The 27,419-nt window shown below is 43.3% G+C and overlaps 1 protein-coding gene across 2 annotated transcripts in view; it reads left to right on the forward strand.

The window, feature by feature from the left end:
• Positions 1-22,403, forward strand: part of CACUL1 (CDK2 associated cullin domain 1) — a 38,128-nt gene extending 15,725 nt beyond the window's left edge. The window contains exons 4-9 of one of the 2 annotated variants that reach the window (XM_054071618.1): positions 4,494-4,589; positions 8,242-8,344; positions 15,222-15,311; positions 16,893-17,031; positions 17,883-17,926; positions 19,245-22,403. In XM_054071618.1, coding sequence (XP_053927593.1) covers positions 4,494-4,589; positions 8,242-8,344; positions 15,222-15,311; positions 16,893-17,031; positions 17,883-17,926; positions 19,245-19,285 — 513 coding nt within the window. In that variant the 3' untranslated portion in view covers positions 19,286-22,403. The remainder of the gene's footprint in view (positions 1-4,493; positions 4,590-8,241; positions 8,345-15,221; positions 15,312-16,892; positions 17,032-17,882; positions 17,927-19,244) is intronic. The other variant, XM_054071619.1, reaches the window with a different exon arrangement.
• Positions 22,404-27,419: the final 5,016 nt, after the last annotated feature.

Here is a 27,419-nt window from a genome sequence, read left to right on the forward strand (position 1 = left end):
CCTTTAAAGTCCTTTCCGACTCAAACCGTTCTATGAAAGCATAAATGAACACATTTCCTATTATCTTGAGTTTTGTGAAGCCTGCATTATGCAGATGATTTTTCCAAGATGCTTTATTTGGAAACATTTTGTTGGTAATGGACACGGCCCATTATGTTGTGGTTGGAAATAATGCCCGCTGTGTTTGAGGGCCAGTGCTGAGTCATTGAGATGTGTGAGGTAGGGTGGGTACACCAGCGTATGCTTTCAAATTAAATACACTTCTTTTAAATGAATAAAACTCTTACTTGTTTTAGAGACCAGTATTTCTGGCTTAGCTTACTTTTATGCACTCTGATAAAGTAATTACTCTTCCCATTACATCTCTTCACTAAAAGACAGTGGAAAGCAGTTAAGCATTGACAGTCAGAGTGCACTGAGCTGGCCTGTGGCAGAAGTAGCTTTTTTTGTGTAAATGCAGTGAAATATTTTCATTTTAGATTGGATAATCTTAGTAATTCCTTTAGCAAATGGCTGAGAGCTGAAAAGCAGCTCTTTTTTGTGTTGCACCCTCTTTTTATTTAGACAAAAGGGGATCTATTATTTTTCGTGGTGTTTTTTTTTAATTGACCAGAAACAGTTGAGTTCAGTAACTATGTAATTCTGGGTTCCTTGAAGTTAATGAGTGAGAATCAGGCTTTCTCTGACTTAAACACTGCTTTGTTTGCATTGTTTGTAGTTTAAATCAAACAGAAGTGGCAGAACTACAACACCAGAATTCCTTCCTCAAATTCCATCTATCTGAAAGCCTTGGATTAAATTTGGAGCCACTTGCCAGTAGCGTACTGAGGCTCTTGAACACTCCAGGCAGCTTGGGCGGCTTCTCCTCTATTATTATGTCTCATGATACGTGTTTGTGTGTGTGTGTGTGTGTGTGTACTCTTTTTAATTATGAATGATGTATTTTATAATGAATGTGACTGTACGGAGCAGTCACTGCTGTTGGTAGATAACTTCCATGGTTGCTGTGTGGCCACAGGAACGGCAGATTTAGGGTCTTCACTGTGCAATGCCAGCAAGCTTTCTGCCTCATATTAATCCTTACAACTTCCCAGCCTTCTGCCTTGTCAGCTCTCAAAACAGCATATGAAAATACCTTCTTCCCTGTTTACTTGGAAGAACATGCATTGCAGTCAGGTCACTGTAAGAGACGTTTTGCTATTTTGAGGGCTGCCAAAGCTCTGGGAGCAGGGGGCCTTGTATCACATCACTGTTGGTTGCCATCTGCTCCTAAAAATGTCAGCAATATCCATTTTAGACAACTCATTCCCTCCTTGCCTTTTCCCTCCTTTTCTGTCTCACGTTTACCTTCTACTTGTGCCTTGTGATTGTATGGAGCTTGGCCACCCAGTGGAGAGGAGCCGGTCATCTCCTGCCCCACTATTAATCTGATAAGTACCGATGCATTACTCCAGATTAGGTTCTGAACTCCTTATTTGTCTTTTAGCAGCAGTTGTGTAACGTCCAGTATTGCTCCTCATTACAGGAGTACAAGCATGATGAAGCTCAAATGGTTTGTCATGTTTACCTTGTGAGCTTTTAGTATGGTCAGGGTGGTATGAAAAGGCATCCAAGTAGTGCCTTGAAGGGGCCCAGAAAACTGAGCATCTGACTATGGGCAGAGTTACCTTCTGAGCACCATCTCACCACAGTTCTTGGTTGTTTAAGGGAATTGTTTTGTTGATGTATTTTGCTTTCCTCCCAAGGTGTATCGATGATTACATTATATTTATATAGCGCTATGTTATGTTTGCACAGTTATGCCAGCTTGTCAAATAGAACTGTTGACAACATAATCCGTGGCTGGGTTTTTATGTAAACTTAATAAATCAGATTGCCTAACCATAACTTCATTGGCATGAGTAATGTACCTACGGGAGGCCAAGCTTGGTACTCCATCCGCATGAAGAAGCCCATTGTTATTACCCAGTCTGTGTGGGTATTGCCGGACTTGGTAGGCAAATGAGAAGTAGTGAGCCTTCTTCAGGATTCCTGTCTCATCTCTTGTAGATAACACTCAAATTAGCTTTTGTTAATCAGAAATCAGTTGGTACCCTGAAATAATTTCCATAGTTGCAACAGTTTCGCAAACATTTATGTAGAAAACAAATTTGCCTTCTCTGGGTTCTACCGATAGAAACGATCAGAAATAGAGGGGGAAAATGAATTTGAGAACTTATTTCCCAACTCTTTTCTTACTTAGTATGTTAAATCACTTCATAGAATCACAGAATGCCAGGTTGGAAGGGGCCTCAAGGATCACCTGGTCCGACCCTTTAGGTGGTCTGTAGTTTAATTGAGGTGGCCCAGAACCCTATCAAGCTGAGACATCTCTTCACAGAGATGTCTGCCATGTTGTGTAAGGAGATCAACTGATGTCCTTAACACTGACTTTTAACAGCAGCCGTAGCATTTTATACAAAGAAGTAGTTGGCTCAAAACCAAGCTGAAGGTGTTAAGCAAGCGCAGTTGCCTCAGTTTGAGAAGCCTGACCAAACATTCGGTACTGTCATGAAGCGGGGACACGCGCTACAGAGCTGCTACTGGAGAACCTTTCTTAAACTGATGAGTGGTAAGTGAGAGGAACTCAGAAGAAGATTTAAGCTGTCTCCCTATATAGAGTGTCTGAAGGGACAGAAAACCCCAAAACTCAGTTGATGGTGAGATAACGTTCGGAATGGGGGGTGAATCATAGAGTCATGAAATGGTTTGGGTTGGAAGGGGCCTCATAGCCCATCCAGTTCCACCCCCTGCCATGGGCAGGGATGCCTCCCACTGGATCAGATTGCTCAACATCTCGAGGGATGGGGCAGCCACCACTGCTCTGGGCAACTTGGGCCAGGGCCTCCCCACCCTCATTGTGAAGAATTTCTTCCTACTGTCTAATCTAAATCTGCCCTCTTTCAGTTTAAAGCCGTTCCCCCTTATCGCTACATGTTCTTATAAGGAGCCTCTCCCCGGTTTTCCTGGTGCCCCTTTCAGTACTGGAAGCTGCTCTAAGCTCTCCACGGAGCCTCTCCAGGGATGGTGACTCCACCACCTCCTTGGGCAGCCTCTGCCAGTGCTCGACTACCCTTTCAGTAAAGAAATTCCTTCGAATATCCAATCTAAACCTCCCCTGATGTTGCTTGAGGCCATTTCTCTCTGTCCTGTTACCAGCTCCCAACTTGCTACAACCTCCTTTCAGGCAGTTGTAGACTGGGTGAGTTCTCCCCTCAGCCTCCTCTTCTCCAAACTGAACAAACCCAATTCTCTCGTCCACTCCTCAATGACTTGTTCTCCAGCCCCTTCCCCAGCTCTATTCCCTTCTCCAGACACGCTCCAGCCCCTCAATGTCCTTCTTGTAGTGAGGGGACAAAACCTGAGCCCAGGATTCGAGGTGTGGCCTCACCATCACCGAGTCCAGGAGGACAATCCCTTCCCTGCTTCTGTTGGCCACACCATGGGTCATCCAAGCCAGGATGCTATTGGCTTTCTTGGCCACCTGGGCCACTGCTGGCTTATGTTCATCTGCTGTTGACCAGCACGCTCAGGGCCTTTTCACCAGGCAGCTTTCCAGCCATTCTTCCCGAAGCCTGGAGCGTTGCATGGGGTTGTTGTGGCCCAAGTGCAGGATCCAGCACTCGGCCTTGTTGAACCGCATAAAGGACTTTTATGGTTGTTCTCAGGAGGCAGCTGGGTGTGCAGTTGTTCCATCTTAAGATGTGTGTCTCAGTGTGACAAGACTGTGTGAGCTGAGCTAGCGGAGAGGTTTTATCTTCAGCAGAGGGAAAAAGAGATCAGTCCTTACTGTCCCCTGTGGAGAGGGAGGCAGGCTGGCGGTGTGCCATTGCCTGCAGCCCGTCAGTGGCATTACATCACGGACTGTCCGGATGATTTCTGTCTCTGTTGCCTTTCTTTAATGAAGAGTGGATTCTGTCAGTGAGAGCAGAGAGGTGCCCGGTGTCAGGCTGTGGTCTTCCTTTGTCTCATATGTTCTTTGAAGTAGAACTTTCCTTTTTCTTTCATCTTAGAAGCTGTCTACCAAGTCTTCGTAAATTGGAGAGCGTAACCGCATTTAAAGCTGAGGTTAAAGAGGAGTGAGGCAGGAATCCACGCCGCTTAGAAATGCGCATTTCACTGCATGTTATTTGCAACAAATTGTATATGTAACTTTATCAAAGGGAATCCTTGGAGTTCAGAGCCACTTTTATACCTCACTGGCATTTTGAACTGAAATTTGGCTGCCTCTGATAACCGCATCTGCAATGAGATTAAGAACTTGTGATCAAGATGAGAAATAACCATATACAACCTGTGGCAATAGCGTATGGGATAATGTTCTTCCTTCCTGTGCTAGTTCTGTTTTCCTTTCTGAAACGCCTGCTCTCTATCGGTGTTTGCTGTGAGAAGCCATGCTGTTCCAGATCTTTCTCTTGTTCAAATCCGAACCTGACTTTTACGGTTTCTTGCAGGCCAGCCCTCCAGATCTCTATATTGAAAGATTTAACGTAGCTCTTGGACAATATATGGGAGCATTGCAGAGCATTGTGCCTCTTTTCATATATATGGTAAGTGTTAGAAAACTCTTTTTGAATAAAATATAACCCTACACGAGATACTGACTGAAAGTGAAATGATTAAAATTTAATTATAATTATTTTTAACTTGTAGAGCTTACAATTCATACCTGGCTTTGCTACCTGCGTAAGTCCTGATCAAGTTGTGTGGGGAGAATGAGGGGAAACTACGCTTTTAAATGTAGAGTTTTCCACTTGGTTTCTGCCCTAATATTTCTTTCCTAGGAGTAGGAGGAAATGGTTTTTATTTTGATTGGAAAACAAGCCTTCCCAAATAGGTCATTGTTTTTATCTTCTTGAACAGGGAGAGTTTATTGGCTTGCTATGTGTTGGCTTGATAGGTTGGGCAAGTTATGAAGATGATTGTTTCTTGCCTTTAAATTGCACAGATTCAGAAGAGATAAAGAAATGTCTCTGGACAAGGGCTGTCTTGCTTGATATTGCAATGTAGACCGTTGACTGGCTAAAGACGAACTTACGTTCATAAATTTGTTTGTTTGGGAAAGATCTTTGAGACAGTTGAGTCCAACCATCTCTGTCCACTACTAGACCAGATCCCTGAGTACCTCATCTGCCCATCTTTTAAATACCTCCAGGAATGGGGACTCCACCACCTCCCTGGGCAGCCTGTGCCAGGGCCTGAGAACCCTTTTGATGAAGAAATTTTTCCTGATGGTCCAATCTAAACCTCCCCTGGTGCAGCTTGAGGCCATTCTCTCTCATCCTGTCACTTGGGAGAAGAGACCAACACTCACCTTGCTACAACCTCCTTTCTGTGAGAGGCAGACAGTGGTGAGGTCTCCCCTTGGCCTCCTCTTCTCCAGGCTAAACAACCTGAGGTCCCTCAGCTGCTCCTCATAAGGTTTGTGCTCTCAACCCTTCCCCAGCTCCGTTCCCTTTCTCTGGATGCACTCCAGCTCCTCAATGTCTTTCTTGTAGTGAGGGGCCCAAAACTGAACTTGGCATTCAAGAAATCAGGATAAAAAATGCTTTCCTCTCCTGGTATTTTCTGTATGTGTTTAGGAGCAATTTTCTGTCCAGACACTGTTGCAGTTATACATTGTAGGGTCTAATCCAGTTTTCTCTCATGCAGCAGCAGCAGCAGTTTCCTTTATTTAGACAAGAAAATACAATTAAACAGTTGGGAGAAGTGAAAGCCTAACTATTCTACAGTATAAATTACAGCTTTTCTGGTACCTTTCAATGTATTGTTAAGGGAAGCGGACTGAGTTGTTGACCTTTTTATCATTCATTCTTTTGGCAGTGATGGCATTCCTTTAATCAGGAGTTTCCAGGGCTGTTGAGTTGCATCAATAAACATTTTTCTGAAAGGATAATTACATTGGTGCTAAGGAAAGCTTTTAACATGCATTTAAATATTAAAAAATCTAGGAAGCTAAAGATGACCTGAAGGTTTTTTGTCCAACTGAAATGTGGTTTTATCCCCTGGTGACCAAAAAAGGCATCACCTTAGGTTTAGATCTGTATGTTTTGATACCACAAGCACCACTTTTCTTTCTTTTTCCTGATACGAAACAAACCATATTCTCCTGTGTTAATGTTGGAGTGCAGGAAAGAGGGTTTTCTTAAGCTGCTTTGTATACAGTGACTGAGGTGTTCCAGAGCTTATCGTGAGTGATGGACGAGAGGGCTGACTTGGTGGTGGAGTTTTCTTTCTCCTTTTGTTAGTACCACTATTGGTTTACTTTTTCACACACTGATTGGTTTTTTTTCAGTCTTGCACTATTACAGTGGACTCTCTAAGAACGTGTGGAAGCCCGAAATGCTTCTGCCCCTTCAAAATCCTTCAGAAGTTCCAGGATATAACCACAGATAAAGCAAATTTAACTGAAAGTTGGCTTAGCACACAGTGCTTCATTCCTAAGAATGATTCCTAGGGATTAACTGCTTTGTAAATCTAACCGAGGTTATTCTGGATGATTACAGATTGTATGCATTGCAGTGTGCTGCACACAACCATGAGGAAAAATCACATTTCCACTTCAAGAAAAATTAAAATCAGCATTTAGATGATATGCTTTTATATAATAGGTTCTCAATTGTTAATTATACATAGAGATGTAGCTGATAATCTGTTATCTTCTGGCATGGAATGAGCCTAAGATTTGTGAGCACTGTGGTTTTAGAGTAGTTAAGAGTGTTTCCATTGCCTCTAAAATATTACTGCTCTTACAGGGTGATATGTGGGATGTTGATTGACAGTTGGCTGAATAAGATTCTGCAGCGGCCCAAGAGGCCACAAAGTCCAACGGCATCCTGGCTTGGATCAGCCATGGTGTGGCCAGCGGGACCAGGGAAGTTATTCTTCCCCTGTACTTGGTGCTGGTGAGGCTGCACCTCGAATCCTGGGTTCAGCTTTGGGTCTGTCACTACAAGAAGGACATCAAGATGCTGAAGCGCATCCAGAGAATGGGAATGGAGTTGGTGAAGAGGCTGGAGCCCAGGGATTAAGAGCGGCTGAGGGAGTTGGGGCTGTTTAGATCGGGGAGACTGAGGGAAGACCTTATCACTGGCTACAACTCCCTGAAAGGAGATTGTAGCGAAGTAGGTGTGACAGGACACGGGGAAATGGCCTCAGGATGCAACAGGGGAAATTTAGGTTGGATATTGGGAGGAATTTCTTTACTGAAGGGGCTGTCAAGCACTGGCAGCAGCTGCCCAGGGAAGTGGCTGAGTCCCCATCCCTGAAGGGGTTTAAAAGATGAGTAGATGTTGTACTTGGGGACACGGTCTGGTGATGGGCTTAGCAGGGCTGAATTGATGGTTGGGCACGATGATCTTACAGGTCTTTTCCAACCGGAATCATGCTACAGCTCTGTATTGCACTTTGGTGCTTATCAGCTAGAGGGCATTTTGTGTGTGTGTACACAAACACGTGTGTGTGTATGTGCAGGTAGATGAGATAAGCACTCTATTTCTCTTTCAAGTATTGTTTTGCTCTTTATCGTTAACACCATTATGTCTTTTAACGTTTACCAGACTGCTTTATAATAGAGTGGGTTGTGAAAGGAATGCTTATCCTATCTGACTTTCTCAGATATTGCTGTCTGCTCTCCTTTTACCTCTCAGTCAGACTGTTAGGTGACTTGATAGACATTTCAACAAACACTGGTACAGCCTGGGGAAAGGCATCTTATGCAGAAAATCTGCCAGTTGTTCCTCTAACAAGAATGGGGAAGGTGGTAGCGCTTCTGTCATCTCCTTTCAGCTGTGGATTGGGAATGAAATACTTCCTGTTAGATGATTTTTCACTAAGTTCATGCAAATATAACATCATTTTGGAAGGGTGTTTCCAAGTGAGATTATCTATGAGCCACAGAAGCAGATAGCTGATGATTTATTATTGTAACTTACCTATTTTAATGGCTTCATCACTTGTAGACATTGCCTGTAGATGTGTTACCAATTGAACCACATGCTGCATTCTTAATTATAAATATATGGGGGTTTTGTTGTACAGGGTTGTTCTCTGTCCTATCAGTGCAGTCACCGAGGAAGCACTTTACATATCAAATATTCAACAGTTTCAAAACTTTGAACTACTTTTATTCGGGGAAGAAGTGAGTTTACTTTATTTGCTCTTATGAAAAACCAACTTGAAAACTTCTGTCTTATTTTCCAGAATAAATTTTACATAGAAACCAAGCTTAACAGAGACTTAAAAGATGACCTTATAAAGCTGTTTACGGAACATGTTGCAGAAAAGCACATTTACAACCTAATGCGTAAGTAAATCTATTCAGTTTTTCTGTATGACTCTCTGTATGAGAGTCTGTAAAGCTGCAGTGCTTTTGGGTACTGCAGAAATCCACAGCAAATGGGGGAAATGGCAAATGTGAACTTACAGACAAATTCCTTTTTAAGGCATCCACATCAAGAAATGTGGCACACATCAACGTATTGTCTCAAAAATCTGGTTTTGTATGAAGTCATGGTTTCCTTGTGTATCTGGGAGAACCAATATGTGTTTTTCTTTATGACATAATGAATGTTTTATTATTCCCCTGCTCATGCAGTTACTCTTTAAGTTCATTATCTAAGTATTCACAGGTATCATTAAGAATGTGGTGTGGTCAAAGAATTGTGATGCCGCTGGGGTTGTTGTCATGATGTACTCGAGTGCTCCCTGCTATGCATGAAGCCGACAGCAGCGGCTCTTATAAGCTCATGGGTGAATGCAAATTGAATTTGCTTCAAGCGATGGGCTTCCCGCGAAGCGTGTGACTTGTGGTTAGACACTAGTTTGAAAAGAAAGGAGCTTCATTATGGTTTTTAGGGTCACTGAGCTGCGATCCTGGGAGAAGGATGTTCACCTGAGTGAACAAGTTGACTACCCCGAAGCCAGGGAGCCTGGTACCCTAGAAAGGTGGGAGGTCGTCTGTTGTGATGTAGTCTTGTTCTTGCCATCTGGAAGAGTGTCCTGAAGAAGAGCTTTTATCAGACTGCGTTGGAAATAGCAGGACAGGGAGGAAGGCCCACCATGGGCCTGATGTTTTATTGTATGACGAAGAATTAAGAGTTATTGTGAAACCTGGTAGGATGATTGCTGCAATCAGGGAAAATTAAGCTGTAATTGCCTTAAAATTCAATACATTTAAGGGTATGCATTTTTTTTCAGGCAATGAAAACATTTTTTTTCTTTCAATGACAAAGCAAAGGCAACACTGGTCAAGTTTTTAGGACATAAGTAATGTTGAATGTGTGTTGCTAGGTAATTAGTTTTCTGTGGATAATAATAGGACAAGCAAATAGAAATTGCAGATGAACTGCTGAAAGGAAAAGACCTGTGGTTGTGTGTGTGAAAATTGAAATATTTTTCTCAGTTTTGTTAGCTGCAGAGGTAAAATTAAAAGAAAACAGTGAAAGATAAAATAAACTGTCACCTACTGTGTTGTTGAATATGGGGTTTGCTGTTTAATGTGCAACTTCCTTGGATCGCTTTTCAGTCTTCCAGCAGTTTATTAAAATTAAGTGATCTAGTTTTTCCTCTTACTCTTAAGTAAGATTACCTGCACTGACACATGAACTCCTAACTGTGATCTGACTTGGTTAATCTTGGATAAAAAGATCTTTAAATTGAGTTAAATTATAAACTGGCTAAGAGATTCCTGGGAGATAACTGAAGACGTTTAAGAATAGAGGATAGAGGACTGTAGAGATGTTGAAGTTCTGTTGTGTTACTTTATGCCATTCTCAGCTATTCTTTCCAGCTTGCTGAAGTGCAGACCATAATAGATGAGCCTTGAGCCCCCTGATCACTGGAGGTGTCCCTGTCCATGGCACGAGGTTGGAACTGGATGGGCTTTAAGGTCCCTTCCAACCCAAGCCCTTTCATGATTCTATGGTTATCTTGATTTTTTTGGAAGTGTAAGGGCTCTATGAAAATAGGAGATTAGTCTGTGTTGTTTAATTATTATACTTCCTTATGTCATTGCCACTGTGTGGTACTGTTTCCTGATATCAGATATAGACTTGGTTCGACAGAAAAGTGCTTTCGTATTATGAGGGGGAAATGATTTCCAAAGTGTACCCCCTCAAAGCCTCAAAGTCAATGACATCCTGGTCTGAGCAGAGGAATGGAATCCTTGGGCTAGGTTTTAAAGAGATGCTGGAGCTGCCTGTGCAGTGGGAAGCAGCACACCATGCCTCTGTCTAATCAGTTTGTCATCTGGACCCGGAGAACAGAACAACATCTGCTCTTGCTCCTGTTGCTGTGTTCTTTTGTGCAAAGGGGGTTTCTGTTTGTGGTGTCATCTTGTTTTGTCAGGGGCTGGGAGCTGGCATTTCTGTTTGAAGTCATGATCAGGAAGGACTGTAAGTACATTTTGGCTTCATTTGATTAAGAAGAAGTTCCTGCTTTGCTTCAAAAGATGGGGTAGAAAATTACCAGCAAAGCAGCGCAGTGCAGATCTCTTCCTTGGCGTTTGATCTTGCTCAGGCTTCTGCTGGTTGGGTCAGCCCAACCAGCCCTGTGTGGTTGGAGGCAGGAAGATGGAAATGAACTCCTGGTACAATGGTCTGTTGGGGGAGTACTTATCTGAGCACTTGATTGCAGAAAATGGGGTGGTTTCAATACAGTCTGGGGGACGATGTGATTGAGAGCAGCCCTGCAGAGGACTTGGTGCTGATGGATGAGAAGCTCAATGTGAGCCAACAAAGTGTGCTCGCAGCATCCAAAAAGCCAACTGTGACCTGGGCTGCACCAGGTACCAGTTTGGAGCACATCTGGTTTAGTTTTGCCCAAAATGGAATTAAGTTATATGCTCCGAGGCAGGTCTGTCATATGAACCAAGGAGCAGTAAGTGGGGATGATCAGTGAATTTGCTTTGAAAGCACATTTCTAATCTGAACTAAAGCATTAATATCAAATCTGCCCTTAAGCATTTGAAATCTCTCTTCTTCTCCCTTTGATAGAGTGACTACTGTGATGGCAGAAGCAGTATGATGTTAAAAAAACCCATCCCATTTGGTTGCTGAGGCTTCTTCCTTCTCTAATATACTGGGTGTTGCTCAGCCCTCAGCCACTGCTTTGCTTACTGATTTTGCACGCTTTAAGGAAAGAAATACGGGAAGAAAACCTGCACAACCTTACTCTGCCACCTTCGTAAAGCTGTGTTCCTTGCTTTTTAAGTTTAAGATTGATACAACAAAATCAGACTGCAGAATTACTTGCCTGCGGAGTAACAGGAGCTTTCTGCATTTAAAATCGGCCTCTGTGTCTGGATAGGTAAAATGAAATCGGATGATTCCTTCCTGAGGGTCTTAAGTGAAGCGAGGTAGCACAGCTGTAGGAAAAAATACTGATTTATTTCAGTGTATATTTGTACCAGACTAAAATTGTGTGACTGTTAGAATCTCTCTATGAAAAAAAGCTAATTTATTATTTTTCCAGTTGAACTACTGGCTTTGGAGAGCAAAAGTATTGGAGGGCAAGAGGGTTCTATAGGACAAAGGGTCTTTTTTGAGATGTAGGGAAGGGTTGTGTTTATTACCAAGATCTGTAAATAATTTTTATGCATCCTTACAGGATTGTGAAATCTAGTCAGTGTTTAATTTCTGGCTTATTCTACTTAGGCAAATGGATTAACTCCATTACTTCCACTTAAAAATTCTCATTCTAGCCTTAAAACGATATTTTCTTCCTTTCCTTCCTTTCTTCCTGTCTCCATTCCAAATATTGGTGGATGCTGATAAGTAATAGAGGAAATGAACAATTAAACTGCTTTATTTTGGAGGTGCTGCAACTTAATCAATGTGAGACAAGAAAAATGAGAAACACAGTTGCAACTTTTTAAGACCACCAAGTTCTCAGATGAATAGTTTAGTTTGGTGACAACATTTGTGTGTAGATTGTGTTCTTTAAGGAATGTGAGTCCTGGAGGTGTTCAAGACCAGGTTAGATGGGGCTTTGAGCACCTTGGTCCAGTGGGAGGTGTCCCTGCCTATGGCAGGGGGTGGGACTGGACGGATTTAAGGTTCCTGCCAGCCCAAACCATTCTGTGATTCTATAAAATATCCTACTTTGAAGTTCTATTAAGTTTCTGCAAAGGGAGGAAAAAAGTCTGGTGCACAAACGTGCAGAATCTTCACTGTTCTGCCAGGAAAATCACATCTTGGCCAAGCAAAACAAATCTATTTTGAAAGGAATGTTGAAGGATAGGAACCAAAAAAAAAATTAGAATAGGTAGCTGGTTTTGCAAGTGAATCTTGAGTTCTGAAAAAGATGAGACTGAAGTTTTGAAGGTATCATCTGCTACTCCTGGAATTACCAAGGTGCTGGATCCTGCCCTGTAATTAGGAAGTAGCTTAAACCTCCATCGTGGGACAAGGTTCTTCAGTGTTCCTGAGCAATGATGGAGTTGCTTGGTTCCTGCAGAGCACCTGAAGGTTTGTACCTCGCTTACTCCAACGGAGTTCACCCACTGGTGCCTCAAAAACATCCTGAGGCCATTCTGGGTGTTGTGTCTTACCTTGGTTCAACAAGGTTTCAAAGCGTCTTGTATCTTTCTGCAATTAAAGCATTTCATCATGGGAGCCCACACTTCTCTTTGATTCTGCCATGAGTGATTTTCAAGGCTGTTTTGCAGGTTAATGAACTTCTTGGCGTATTGGTTACCAAGTCTGGAAAATGCAGTATTAGTTCGTAAACACTGTGGAGGTGGTCAGATGGTATCATAGCGTCATTATTGCTGTCATTCAGCTGAGGGTTAGTTTTGTCCTGCCTCACCCTGCTCTGTCTCTGTAAATGCCGCGGGTGGGGCTTCTGGGAGCGAGTAGGAGTTGTCTGTACAGCTTCTATGTGGTAGAGTCTCATTAATTATTCTAATGAAGCAAGAGCCAAAGCCTTAATATGTGGAGGTCTTTTCTGGAGTTGTAAGGTACCATCAGATAGAAGTTAGCACGGCTGGCACAGCTGCTCTGAGTGACCCTCTCTTAAGAAGGAAAATAGGATTGAAGATGTTCCAGGCCAGCTTGGATGGGGCTTGGAGCAGCCTGATCCAGTGGGAGGTATCCTTGCCTATGGGAGGGGGGTTGAAACTGGATGGGCTTTAAGGTCCCTTCCAACCCAAACCATTCTATGATTCTGCCCTTTTTAATTCCGCGATTTGCAACTTTCTTGGCTTCCACGAGGCTGTTTGGAAAATCTTTAGGAAAGAGGGTATAAATCTGTCATTACAAACCAAATCACTGGCTGTCACCCCCTCAAGGCTTCAGCTGAAAGTAGCAAGTGCTTTTAAAATGGTTATTTGTAAAAGAAATTCACCTGTAATGCTTAATATTACAACTTTGATTGCTTGGAGGTTAGGAAAAAGCCTTTTCTTTTTTAATCTCCGTATCTGTGAGCCACTGAAAGAGTTTCAGAAAGAGAAGAACATGCTGCTTTTTATGGCAAGTGCTTCAGTGGCAGATGGTGAAGCTTAAACTGGAGATTCTCTGAAGCTTAAAAAGCAGAGTCTCTCTACAATGTAGGCATAAGAGCTGTGCCCTTTAGGTAGAATTGTAAGAGTCATTCCTCCTCTGTGTAAGAGGTATAGAAAGGCAACTCTCCTTGTATTCCTCAGCTCTTTTATAAAGGAATAAAAACAAGAGAGGCAGCAGTTATTGATTTGTTCTTTTGTGGTGTTTCTGTAATTCAAGTGTATGTATGAACCTCAAATAAATACAAGGCAGAGTAAAGGCTTGGATATCACAATATAAGCAACAACTGTGCTATTGCCACATCTTTCCACCAGAGGAAGATGCAATTATTGCAATGTTTACTACAGGAGATACCAAGAATGAAATGAAAACCATAAAATGGTTTGCATTGGAAGGGATCTTAAAGCCCAGCTATGGGCAGGGACACCTCCCACTGGCTCACGGGCTCCAAGCCCCATCCAACCTGGCCTGGAACCCCTCCAGGGATGCTGCACCACTGCTCTCATCGTGCAGAATTTCTCCCTAATGTCTAATCTGAATCTTCCCCTCTCCAATTTAAAGCCATTCCCCCTCGTCCTATCGCTCCAGGTCCTTGTAAAAAAATCCCTCCCCAGTTTCTCGTAGGCCCTTTGTTTTAAAGAATAACTTTTCTTACTTGATTTTTACTTTTTCCACACTATTTGTGCTTCATTCGTAGACTTCCAATCCGTGCTTAGTTTTGTGTACACGATGACAAATGCTGTGAAGTGTGGGTTTGTGGATCTCCAGGTGCTCTGCACTCTCAGTGTGAGAGTGCTGCTAAAAATAGATTGTTTACTGCAGTTCTGCATCTGAATACTTAAAGCCATCGCTGGCTCTGGCTTGTTTTTTTCCTCACCTCCTGCTGCCTGTCTGAAAATGGGTAAAAAATAAATGATTTCACCTTTTCATCATACATAATTTGAACAGAATGCTTCTATTGAAAAGTTATGTTTTATAACTTGTGAGAATTAAGTTGTCGATCAGGTACCCGCCTGTTTCCATCATGAGGACATCAGATAACAAAAAAGCACAACTAGTTTATTTCTTTGATACATCCTGGGCCACATAAAAAACAGTGTGGCCAGCAGGGCAAGGGAGGCAATTCTGCCCCTCTACACTGCTCTTGTGAGACCGCTCCTGGAGACCCGTGTCCAGTTCTGGAGTCCCTAAAATAAGAAGGGTGTGGAATTGTTAGAGTCTGGAGGAGGCTGCAAAGATGATCTGAGGGCTGCAGCATCTCTGCTTAGATGACAGGCTGAGAGAGAGCTTGGAGAAGACTCCAGGGAGACCTTAGAGCAGCTTCCAGTGCTGAAAGGGGCTCCAGGAAAGCTGGGGAGGGTCTTTTTACAAGGGCCTGGAGTGACAAGATGAGGGGGAATGACTCTAAATTGGAAGGGGAAAGATTTAGAGTAGACATTAGGAAGAAATTCTTCACGCTGAGGGTGGGGAGGCCCTGGCCCAGGTTGCCCAGAGAAGGTGTGGCCGCCTCATGCCTGGAGGTGTTTGAGGCCAGGTTGGATCCAGTGGGAGGTGTCCCTGCCCATGGCAGAGGGTGGAACTGGATGGGCTTCGATGCTCCTTCTAACACAAACCATTCTATCATTTATAAAAGCCAATATTTCTTGAATAGAAAAACTTCTAATTCTCTTAATTTTATTTCAGCTTTACTTTTGGAAGCTCAGTCGACGCCGTTTCAAATAACTCCTTCAACCATGGCAAATATTGTGAAAGGCCTATATACACTACGACCAGGTAAAGCCAAAGATTTCCCTGAGTCTCTCATACTGTGGTTGTGAATTGTTTTCTTAAACACATATGTGGTCAAATGCATGTTGTTTTCTGTCCGTCATAAGGCTTAGTTCTGCTGTGCAGTGGCCCTGGTTCTTCTTGTTGCCCACCTCTGTGACCTGTGCGAGGTACCATGTGAATAGTAAATTTGTTTTAAAGAAGCAACCCAACCCTCTATTCTGGAGACGAAGGGAAGACTGCTTTCTCTTGCTCTCTTGAAAGAAAGAGTAGCTCGTTTAATGAGTCAGTCATGGCAGAAGTTTAAGTACTGAAGTAAAAGAATCATACAATCATTAAGGTTGGAAAAGATCTCGAAGCTCATCCAGTCCAACCGTTAGCCCAGCACCACCGTGCCTACCAAACCGTGTCCCAAAGTGCCACATCTACATATTTTTTGAAGCCCTCCCAGGGTGGAGACTCCACCACTGCCCAGGGCAGTGTCTCCCAGTGCTTCATCACTCTTTCAGTAAAGAAATTTTTCCTGATATCCAACCTAATCCCCCTGGTGCAACTTGAGGCCATTTCTTCTCGTTCTATCGCTTGTTACGCCCTGGAGGATGCGTAGATGTGGCACTTTGGGACATGGTTTAGTGATGGACTTGGAAGTGTTATGTTTGTGGTTTGACTCAATGATCTTCAAGGTCTTTTCCAACCTAAGTGATTCTGTGATGAGGGAGGTTAGTGTGTTGGGTTTTGTTTAAACCACCTACATACTAGTAATAGTTATTTAGTGAGTTCAACGATTTAAGACTGAAGCTTGGCATTGGTCAAGTATACACCTGGCAATTGGATACAAACTTAGGATGTACCTTAGTGAGTGAATTTAAATGCATCCCTTCTTTCCAAGTAAAGATAAAGTTTAAGATAGATAACCTGTAGAAAGTCTGGCTTCAGAAATACTTGGAGTATTTATTTCTCCCACAACTTCCTACCCAGTTGCTATAAACCAAATTTTCATCCTTTACTCATTCTACGTTTCTTATAATCAGTCTTGAAGCAGCTTTAAGGGAAAGTGTCATATTCTTGTAAGGCAATGTTCAGTGCAGTGAAAATAAATCACATTTATTCTCTGCATCTGAGCTAATACAGGTTAAAATTAGAGAATGAACATTAAAAAAGTCTTTGTCTAAGCTCTGGAAGATTAGTAAGAGAATTGTGTTAATGATCTGATTGTCAAGGTGAGTTTACTGATCATCAGTGCCTGTCCTTGCGAGTGTCCAGAGGCTCAGCAGGCCCTGTGAGATGCTGCAAGAACTGAATTTCAATTTGATGATGAAGCTGATGAGCAAACAAAATAGCAAGTCCTACCTGTGAACATCTGATTTGAAAAGTGATTATTCTGCTTTCTGTGCGTTAGGGGGGTAGGTTTGGGGGTTTTGTTTCTTTTTGGTTTTGTTGGGCTGTTTTTTTGATATTTGTTCTTGTTTTTAAACTGAAGATGCTACAATATGTTTAAAATAGAACAAAGTTACGTTTGTCAAAGAGAAAAACTTACACCAAAGACCTCTTCCATGTGTTTTGTTGTTGCTTTCCCTTCTCTCACAGAATGGGTACAGATGGCACCAGCTTTATTTTCTAAATTCATCCCAAATATTCTGCCTCCTGCTGTGGAGTCTGAGCTTCAGGAATATGCTGCTCAAGACCAGAAACTTCAAAGAGAGCTTATGCAGAATGGATTTACTAGGTAATAATTATTAAAATGCAGTAGTAATTGTGCTGGACAGGGCTGAACTGGTAAAAATGGAAGAAATTTTTTAAGTGTTAATATCCTTCATGAATCGGTATCTGAAACACGGCCTTATTCCCACATGTTTTGAGCATCAAGAACCCTGCAGATGATGCCAAAAAGGAGATGAGCAGAAGTCTTGAAATAGTTTCATGAAACAGATTGGTTACAATTCATGCCCCCTTGTGTTTTGATTGTGCTTCTAATTCGTTATCGTTTGGGTGGTGCCGTAAGGAGGACACTTGTGTAAAAGACTGGAAGGATGCTGACCGTCACGGAGGTTGGATGCCTCTGTGGTGTTCTCCTCTGCGCAGAATTGGTGGGACCCTCAAGATATATTTTAACAACTCCTGTTTTATGCAGCAAAATAACTCCCTAGCACTGGAACAAGGCGGATCCATAGGAAACTGTTCAGCGTGATGGGGGTGGAGGGGAGCAAAGAAGATGTTAGGGTTTGAGGGTAGTTGTAAAGGGGAGAACTAAGAAAAGGCTTGTGTCACACATTGCCACGATGATGGTGGGGAGGCCGTGGCCCAGGTTGCCCAGAGCAGTGGTGGCTGCCCCATCCCTGGAGGGGTTCCAGGCCAGGTTGGATGGGGCTTGGAGCCCCTGATCCAGTGGGAGGTGTCCCTGCCCATGGCAGGGGGTGGGACTGGATGGGCTTTGAGGTCCCTTCCAGCCCAAACCATTCTATGATTCTATGGTCACATTTTGGTTTTAAGGTCTGTAAAAGCTGATGATTGTGCTGACATATTTCACTATTGTTTTCCTCTTCTTAAAATGCAAATACTTTTCTTCTTCTTTCCTAGAGGTGATCAGTCACGCAAGAGAGCTGGAGAAGAGTTAGCTTACAGTAAGTATGCATCTAACCCTGCCCTCCAGTGTGCTGCAGTCCCTGGCAGGTTGGGTGTAGAGGTAGCAGTGGGTTCTGGGTTCTCAGGGGCATGGTGGGGTGTCACAGGCAGCATCTCCGTGCTGTAGGTCACTCTCTGCTAGTGGAATTTTTACCATTCTTAGTAATGATATAAACTTCTTGGACCCAGAGGTTGGTTAACTGTGAAGTAGTAAGGTATCCTAGCTGCTGAGGGCAAGATACTTCCATTTCATGTGAGTGCACAGCTGAAGTCTTAAGGATGAAGAACTTAGTTGTCCCAAGTCTCCACCTGGTCAGGATATACTTAACAGCAGTTAAATAACAACACAGGCCACCTCTGATATAAATCACCCACTGGTCAAGTGTGTTTCTGTCTTTTGCTGGAACAAAGGATTTGGAAGGGTTGTGCTTTTCAATGTGGAACCCTCAGTTATGTGTCTGATACAACACAGGATCCACTTGCGTTGAGATATTAAAGGTAGCATTGGGGAAGTTCTCTTCCATTGGTAGATGAAGCTTGACTTGCTGCTTGTCTAACTATGAGAATCTTCACTTTGTAACTCCCTTGATTTTCCCCAACAGAGATTAAGGCATGGGGGGGGAAAAGCATAGGGAGGTATTATACTTCCATTGTCAACATTGCTGTACTCCAGACAGCCTTAATTTTGGTGCAGTCAGTCAAAGATTTAATCATCTTCTGATGGTTAAATATTTGGCCAGGAGAGAATCTAGTCCCATACCTTCCAGGTTAGGATTTAAATTCTGATTACAGAATCACAGAAAGGTTTTGGTTGGAAAAGACGTTTAAGATCATTGAGTCTAGCCATCAATCCAGCCACTGGACCATGTCCCCAAGAATGACCTCTGCTTGGCTTTTAAACCCTTCCAGGGATGGGGACTCAACCACCTCCCTGGGCAGCCTCTTCCAGTGCTCGACAACCAAATTGCTGGTCATTAAAATAGCCTTGGGTATTGGGAAGTAGTATCTGTTCTGGTGCTGCTGTTAACTTCAGTTTGTTTTATTGTACTCTTCCTATAAACCTCCTTCCTATGCTTGCTTTATTTCCTGCCATTAAATGTTAGGAAGCCTTATACTGTACTCTTATTACAACCTGAAATGAATGAGTAGCTGTTGGTCTATCAGCTTTAGCTGTTGGCTTGGTCCGTCAGCTTTGGTTTGCACTGTTAATGTCTTGCAGACAGTGCTGATTTTCTGGCTGTTGGGGGAAGGAAGGCAAAGGACGCCAGGTGAAAGCTTAATCTGAGAGTATTTGTTGAACCTTTTATATCATTTCAGATGGCTCATCAGCTTGTACAAGCTCCAGGGGGTACAGATAATGAACATACCGGATCCGCTTCTATTCCTAGCCAGAACAGACAGTGGAGGAGTGCAGGTGGTATCCGGAGCCTCCTTTGGCAGTTGCTGATACTCCAGCTCTGACACGAACTATGCCTCAAAGAAGAGATTTGGACTTTCTTCTTTATATAATAAAATGTCAGTTGCTGCTACGATTGAGATGACTTTGAAAGACATGATTCCTTGGTCTGGCTTCTCGACAAGCTTATGGTTTGCGATCTTTGTGAGGAATGCACCTTGAAAAACCAATCCTTTCAAAGTGGAAAGAAACAGGCAGCCGAAATCAACAGCTTCCAAAAGCGATAGAATGGAAGAACCTTTTTTGCACTCTTTTCTTAAAATTAAGGACATTCTTGAAACTAGGTAACGAGTCGGTGTATTAGTTTTTAAACTTCAAGGTATTTTCTGGAGCTTTTACTTAAAGAATAAGAATAAAGTTTTGTTATTTTGCAGTATTTGTTCCTTAGTTTAAAACCTGTCACCTTTGAAGAGTTGGTCCCATATCAATGTAGCTTCTGTCAGGGAGTTTGAAATTTGAGATTTTTTTCTTTTCTCTCTTTTATTTTGTATTTTGAAATCTGTTTTCTTGTGTGTTTGTACTCTGTGCCTTCAGCTTGTGCACTTTGCAACTTTAGAGACCATATTTTGTGACTGCAAAATGTGCTCTCGAGGTAAAACTTGATGTGAACGAACATGCTGCAAAGTTGCACTTTTCTCTTGCATTAATGGGAGGTGAATTTAAGAAGGAAGAAAAATCAAACCTATCACCGTCATCACTAATAATGACTTGGAAGTTTGTCCCCTTTTTATTTTTTGTGTGTAATAGTGTTTAATGCTGGGACCAGCTCTTGTAGAGCCCCTCTCACTGACTTTTTATTGGCTTCCATAATTGCAATATTGATTGAGATGTGAATTCCAGACTGAATGAAACGTTTAAGATATATTTTTTGCTGTCCTATGTAGGAACATCTTAAAATTCTGCAGCCTGGTAGGTCTGCAAAGTGCATCTTTGTCAGCCCAAAACAGATCTGCGCCTGGTGGATCAGCGAGTGATGGTACCTGTCTTGGATCACTGTGTGGCTCCTGTTTTTGTTTCTCCTGTATCTGGGATGCGGTGGAGGGGGGCGCGATAGTGGATGCTGTTGGAATCTGGGAGTTGAGGAGTGGTGTAATGCGTGGATGTGTGCCCATCAGCCTCCTGTTTCCAGCTGGAGGTCCAGCTGAGCCCCATTCCAGGAGATCTGTACCTTTGGTCTGAATCCTAAGGGTGCTGACGTTGGGTTTAATCCATAATGGCTAATGCAATTCCTTCATGAGGGGAGAAACATACTTGAAAAAGCAGTTTGGTAACAGGGTTTTTATCATTATTATGGATTTTTTTTCTCTCACCTTTAGTTATGAAGAGAAGTGAGTTGGTTATATAAAATCTTTCTTAAGTGAAACAAAACATTGTTCAGTTTTGTCTTGCACAGCTCTTACGCCTGTTAAAAGCAACATGGAAAAAAACTACCACAACCTCCTTGATGCTTGCATGAGCTCATTACAAAATGCAAGAAAAAGATGAAAACCAGATGCGGCAGGGACAAAGGTTCTTTTTCTTGTTTTGTTGTCAGATTTCATGTAAATGAATTTAATTCTCTTAGTCTCACATCAGGCACTTTGGCAACACTGTTAGTATGTGTGTGGGGTGGAAGAATGAGGAGGACACTGCTGTGATAGATAGACTCAAATCTAATTTACCCATATATTACTTTGTGTATTTACAAAGGATGTTTAATTTTGAGGAAGTTATCCTTCTAAACTTCAAAGCCAGTGCATCAGTGTTTTGTTTTTGATGCAGAACAATGCTGGCAGTCGCATCTCATCCCAACAATGGAAAACTGAACCACTCTGAGTACGAATTTTAGAATCGGAATAGTTAGGGTTGGAAGGGACCTTAAAGCCCATCCAGTTCCACCCCCTGCCATGGGCAGGGACACCTCCCACTGGATCAGGGGCTCCAAGCCCCATCCAACCTGGCCTGGAACACCTCCAGTGATGGGGTAGCCACAACTTCCATGGGCAACCTGTTCCAGCGCCTCACTTATGTGAGGTACTTATTATCATCAGATATTGATAATATTTGCTGTTTATTTTGAAGCAGAATTGGGCAAAACCAAGATCTTTGACATTTTTGCTGAAGTAGGTGATGGGAGGAGTCAATGTGGGCTAACAGGGAACAAAAATGATTTGCCAGGTTCCAAGTTTTTGTCAGTTTTGGCTTTAAACAAAAGTAAAACCTCTATTAATAGAGTCCTTAGCTTTAAAGAACACTTTGCTGAAATGACAACGTTAAGTTAAGAATAGATGTGTTAACTTAATTTGTTTACAGCTTCGTTACCATTCTAGTTCACATAAGTCAGTGATCAAGCTGTGTCATCTCTGTCAAGTGATTGCAATGTTTTTCTGTACGTAAAGTGGTTTAACTGGTTCAAGTTTGTAAATAATGTGTAGTCCTTTTGCTTCACGTTCGAGGCAAGGCTTCAACATTCCTTTTATGTTGTGTTATGTTTGGGACACAAACTTCCAGAACATTAATTCCATCTAAAGGTAAAGCGTTTCTGTCAGCGTGGTTCACTTCGTACGCACTGGGTGGTGCTTGGATGCCTCTTGGTTGTGTGTAGCATTCTCACTTGGCCTCCCTACCGGAGAAATCTTTAAGCACTGTATTATGTTGTAAATTTGACATTAAGATCCCTGTATGTTTTGGCATTATTACCATAATGCTGAAATATTGTTTATCTGTCAAAGACGTTATCCTTGTGACTGAGCATGAAGCAGAATACAGCGTACTCTACTAAATTATTTTGTTTCTCTGTGAACTTGCATTTTACTGACGGGAAAACTAACTTGGCCAACTTGAGCATTGGTTCTGTAAAGCCACAACTACCAACAGCATGATCCTAACTGCGGTATCTAATTTAACTTGTGGTAACGCCGTTGCATCTGTAGCTTACTCTGTTAAGGTTAAGCAGTAAAGTTGGTTACACAATGGGTGTCCTCTTGATGTTGCACTGGTTCTATAGCCAAACTTGCTACATTAAACTATTTTTAGATTAATTTCCTTTCTTGCTTTGGGAAGTTGAAATCTTTCGGAGGCGCTTGTCTCTCTATGGTCACAGTAGTCTTTGATACAAATGATGAAGGGGGGAGCTGTCTGGGTAAGTACTCAACTCTTCTACTCTTGGATCTCCTTGGTGCCCTTCTGCAGTGGTTGGGGAACTGTTTGGGGATGAATCATAGAATGGTTTGGGTTGGAAAGGACCTTTTAAGCCCATCCAGTCCCACCCCCTACCATAGGCAGGGACACCTCCTGCTGGATCAGGTTGCTCAAAGCCCCATCCAACCTTGTCCAACTTCTCTGGACAGCCTGGGCCAATGCCTCACCACATTCATTGTGAAGAATTTCTTCCTAATGTCCAATTTAAATCTTCCCCCCTGCCCATTTAAAGCTATTTCCCCTCATCCTATCCAGGCCCTTGTAAAAATCCCCTTCCCAGCTTTCCTGGAGCCCCTTTCAAGTGCTGGAACTTGCTCTAAGGTCTCCTCGGAGCCTTCTCTTCTCCAGGCTGAACAACCCCAACTCTCTCAGCCTAGTTTTTGGTACAAATGGTGGAGAGGGGTCTAACTTGGTAAGTACTCAAGTCTTCTGCAATTGGATCTCCTTGGTGCGCTTCTGCAGTTGTTGAAGTGTTTGTGGATGAATGCTTTGAAGCAGAAGTCTTCAATTTCTGTTGTTTGGTAGAAATATGTTCAGCCAGATTCACCCCTTTTAATTTTTCCCTAATGTGATTTAGTTTCCATAAGTTTTAAAAACCCCGTAGAAACCAACCACAAAGGCCATGTTGTGCCTTAAAGAAAAGCATTTTCAGTGTATGTTACAACAACCCCAGTGAATGGATTGTTCTGTAGAACTACAGGGTAAAAACCGGCTGCTTGAATTTGGCTCCTGTCTTCAACCCAGCTCCAGTTGAGAGAAAATGAAGATGTTTTGGTGCCTTGGCACACACCAGATAACACTGAGATAACCAGAGAGCACTCGGTGCAGCTCCACTGTGCGAGTTATGGTACCTGTAGGATCAATGCAGTTCGTGACCGCAATGAAAAGGTCCTGCTGGGGTGGAGTTGTCGCTGCATGGGTTAGTGTGCTTCTCTTTCTGCTCTGCTGATGCTGACTGATAGTTTGTGTCCCACCATGCCTGTTCTCAGCACAGAGCCTGACCTCGGTCCGTAACTTACGTGAGAGGAAACACAGGTCTTGTTTCTATTCAGTCTTTTATTTCTAGGTGACCTACAGGCAGGTTTGCAGGTGGAGTGTGACCTTTCCTTCTGGAGCTTCCTTGGGAAATATGCTCTAGCTGCTACAGGAAAGGGACCTTTCCTCCAAGGAGGAGGACTGTGGGTTATCTGTCTCTGATTTCCAAGGTGATGTAGTGCACGACAGTCAATTGTATCGAGTGCCCTGTGCTTATAGCACTTGATTCTCGGTTTAATCTGGGATAAATGATGTTTTTGGTAGGTTTACAAACTGCAGAGAGTGGTAATCACGGAAGGTGTGAACCAGGGATGGGCTTAATCTGGCAGGTGTCGTTCTAGCAATTACAGGACAGAGGAAGTTATTTCGTCCCGGAGAACGTTACTTTTTATAACTGCAAATTGGTGTGATGCTGGCCCTACGAGGTATTTTTATACCCATGGTGCCTGCTAACAGGGAAAGGACGGAGAATCTATATTTCATCTTTATCAGCTTTGAATGGGGAGCAGAGTCCCGTGCAAGGGGCAGCCTTTCCTTCTGGCAGGAGGCACACGAGATCGGCCGTTGCTGCATTAGCAGAACAGACCATTTTGCTGAGTTGCCCTCAGCTGAAAGCTCCTCGACAAAGCGCTTCGTACTTTGCTAGAGGGGAGCAGAAGGATTAAACTCGTCTGTTTTTGCCCCAACCTGAATGACTGGTTTAAGGGGTTTCCGAAATTTCATAGGCAATGAGTACTCTGAAATCCCTTCTGGCTGTATCTGTCTGCCCCTGGGATGCTCCAGGTACGCTTTGGTTAATGTTCCTCTTTCGGAGCTTCTGTTAACTGATCTAATTAGCACAGAACAGGAAAGTTGGCTCCTCTAATGATGACAGCAGAATGAATTTAGTAATAGCACTCATTGCCTCTTTAAGACTGTTCTTTAACTAATCATTCCTTAAATAAAAACCTGTTGCAGTTTGTGAGATGACCCAAGTCATCACCCGTTTCTGTTCCCAGGCAGCAGGGAATTTATTTGTTACCATTATTTGCCATCTGTCAGCAAACCGGACAGTGCTGTACAGGGAGCGGTTCATGGGGGGACCTCATCACTGTCTACAGCTGCTCAAAAGGAGGTCGTAGCGAGGCAGGTGTTGGTCTCTTCTCCCAAGTAAGAAGTGATGGGATGAGAGAGAATGGCCTCAAGTTGCACCAGGGCTGGTTCAGATTAGACATCAGGAAGAATTTCTACCCCAAAAGGGTTCTCAGGCAGTGGCAGAGACTGCCCAGGAGGTGGTGGAGTCCCCATCCCTGGAGGGGTTTAAAAGATGGGCAGATGGGGCGCTCAGGGATCTGCTTCAGTAGTGGACAGGGACGGTTGGACTCGACCTCAAAGGTCTTTTCCAACCAAGCGATTCTATGATCAATGATCATTGGTAGGTGTTACCCTGAGGTCCACTGCTGGGACAAGAGCACCAGTTCATAGAAAGGATTGGTGGAGGACTGAATGTACTGCCAAGAGCTGAGGTGGTGCATCCAGGGAGGCTCCTGCTGCTCCGTAGGAGCTTGGAGCAGCTGGGAGCTCCCAAAGAGCCTGCAGAGTCAGTTACGGTGGGATAGCTGATGGACTCCCAAATCACATCTTTGTGGTAACCTGTTCTCGTGGCTGAGCAGGGACATTCGCCTCATATTAGAGACAGGCCAAGGCATCAAATCCGAAAATTACCTATTTTTGAAGGTGCCTGATTTAAATTCCCTACACAGTCACTCTGAAACAAAAGATTCCTCCAGCAGGAACCACACAGCACTAAATGGGCTTAAAGATTCCCGCTTTGAGGTCTGTGTTACTGGCCATGGCCTGCTGGTACTTGAACCCTTCTCATCAAAGCAGCTGGGAGCAAAACTTGCCAGGCAGGAGCCGATTTCATCTGAGCTATAGAGACATTTCCCTTAAAACACAGACCTGCATCATACCTGGTGATTATTTACTTGTAATCTAAACAATCTCATTATCCTCTTTGTTCCCTCAGTTACAGCTGCTGAAAGCACGTTTGAGTGATGATGTGCTTTCCAGTTATGGCTCCAGTGTTCTGCTTCAGAGAACGTTGGAGCTATTGAGTGTAGATAATGCAGGAGAGAGACTGATCCATGCAGGAAAACGAATTCTCCATCCATGCTTCTCTTTCGTGTTGGTAGTGAAGCCCTGGCCCAGGTGTCCCAGAGCGGTGGTGGTGCCCCCATCCCTGGAGGGGTTCCAGGCCAGGTTGGATGGGGCTTGGAGCCCCTGAGCCAGTGGGAGGTGTCCCTGCCCATGGCAGGGGGTGGGACTGGATGGGCTTTAAGGTCTATTCCAACCCAAACCATTTTATCATCCAGGGATGTGTTGTGAATTGAAAAACTGCGTACACAGCCATGGATATAAATCCTTCACCTCATTCATGTTTTGCCATAATGATGTTTTGTTCTTTCTTTTCTAGTAGTTACCAGCATTGAGGTTGTCTTTTCTTAATAACGAGTGCACAGCGAGCGAGTGCTTCTTAGATCTATCCGTTACAGTCCCACGATGTCATTTGTAGGTAACAGTAGATCCTCCCTGTGAAAATAAAATCAGGATTGTTTATTCCCAATGTGTCATCTTGTCAGTCAATGTACACATGAGTAACCTGGATCTCTCGCCCCATTGCTTAATGAAATGAAGTCCTGCAGCTCCTTGTAGCCCATCCTCCTTCCTTTCCTGGATGATAGTGTGCGAACCTTGTGTTTCACTGTTCACCTCCTTTTCAGCTCTTTATGGAAACAGCAATTAGCTGTGCAATTCTGCTCGTCGCCTCTCTCTGTTGTGGGAACAGTCATTTCTCGCTCCGTAGATTTCCACAGGCAATTTAGTCATGTGGAAAAGTAGCTGCGTTATCTCGTGGTAGCTTTGTAAAGAGTGTTTGATAAGAGAGCTTACCAAAAACCCTGTGGAAATCTGTATCAAAGGATCTCGCTTGCTGCACAGAATCAGAGTCGTGGAATGGTTTCAGTTGGAATGGGCCTCAAAATTCCCCCAGTTCCACCCCCTGCCACGAGCAGGGACACCTCCCACTGGATCAGGGGCTCCAAGCCCCATCCAACCTGGCCTGGAACCCCTCCAGGGATGGGGCAGCCACCACTGCTCTGGGCACCCTGGGCCAGGGCCTCAACACCCTGATGGTGAAGGACGCTTGTTGAGTGATCTGGAACTCAGCTATGTTTGTTGTTTGAAGCTGTGTATCCATGCTGGAAACTGCCGAATCAAGCCCTCATCATTCATGTTTTATAGCTCACCATTTGGGTACACCGGTATTGTTGGACAGACTCAGGTATCCAAACCCCGATATCACCGATGTCAAGAGTTCAGGTGGGAATTTGTGATGAGATGTTCATCTCTGGAGGCGTTCAAAGCAATGATGGATGGGGCTTTGAACACCCTGATCCAGTGAGAAGTGTCCTTGCCCATGGCAGGGAGGTTGGAACTCAATGCGCTTTAAGGTCCCTGACAACACAAACCATTCCATGTTCTGATCCTGCTGATGAATTTGGAATTATGAAGATTATTTCCTATGGTAAAATGAACAAGAAGAACTTTTGGCATGAGAATATTTAATTCACTTTATTCAGCAAAGAGTTTCTACAGCTCTATTTGCAGATTCACTGAACTCAAACTAAGTGGTCATCGGCCACTTCGTGATTTGCTGATATAGGACAAAAAAAGCAAACAAGCTTCTAATTTGCCACCTCCCCTTCGCTGTTTTGGTGAGCAGACACTCATCTGCTAAACCTACTTCCATCCCAAGGTCTGAATTGAGCAAAGGAGTCAGA

Source organism: Cuculus canorus, chromosome 7 (genome assembly GCF_017976375.1).
Source record: "Cuculus canorus isolate bCucCan1 chromosome 7, bCucCan1.pri, whole genome shotgun sequence".
Taxonomy (NCBI): Eukaryota; Metazoa; Chordata; class Aves; order Cuculiformes; family Cuculidae; genus Cuculus; species Cuculus canorus.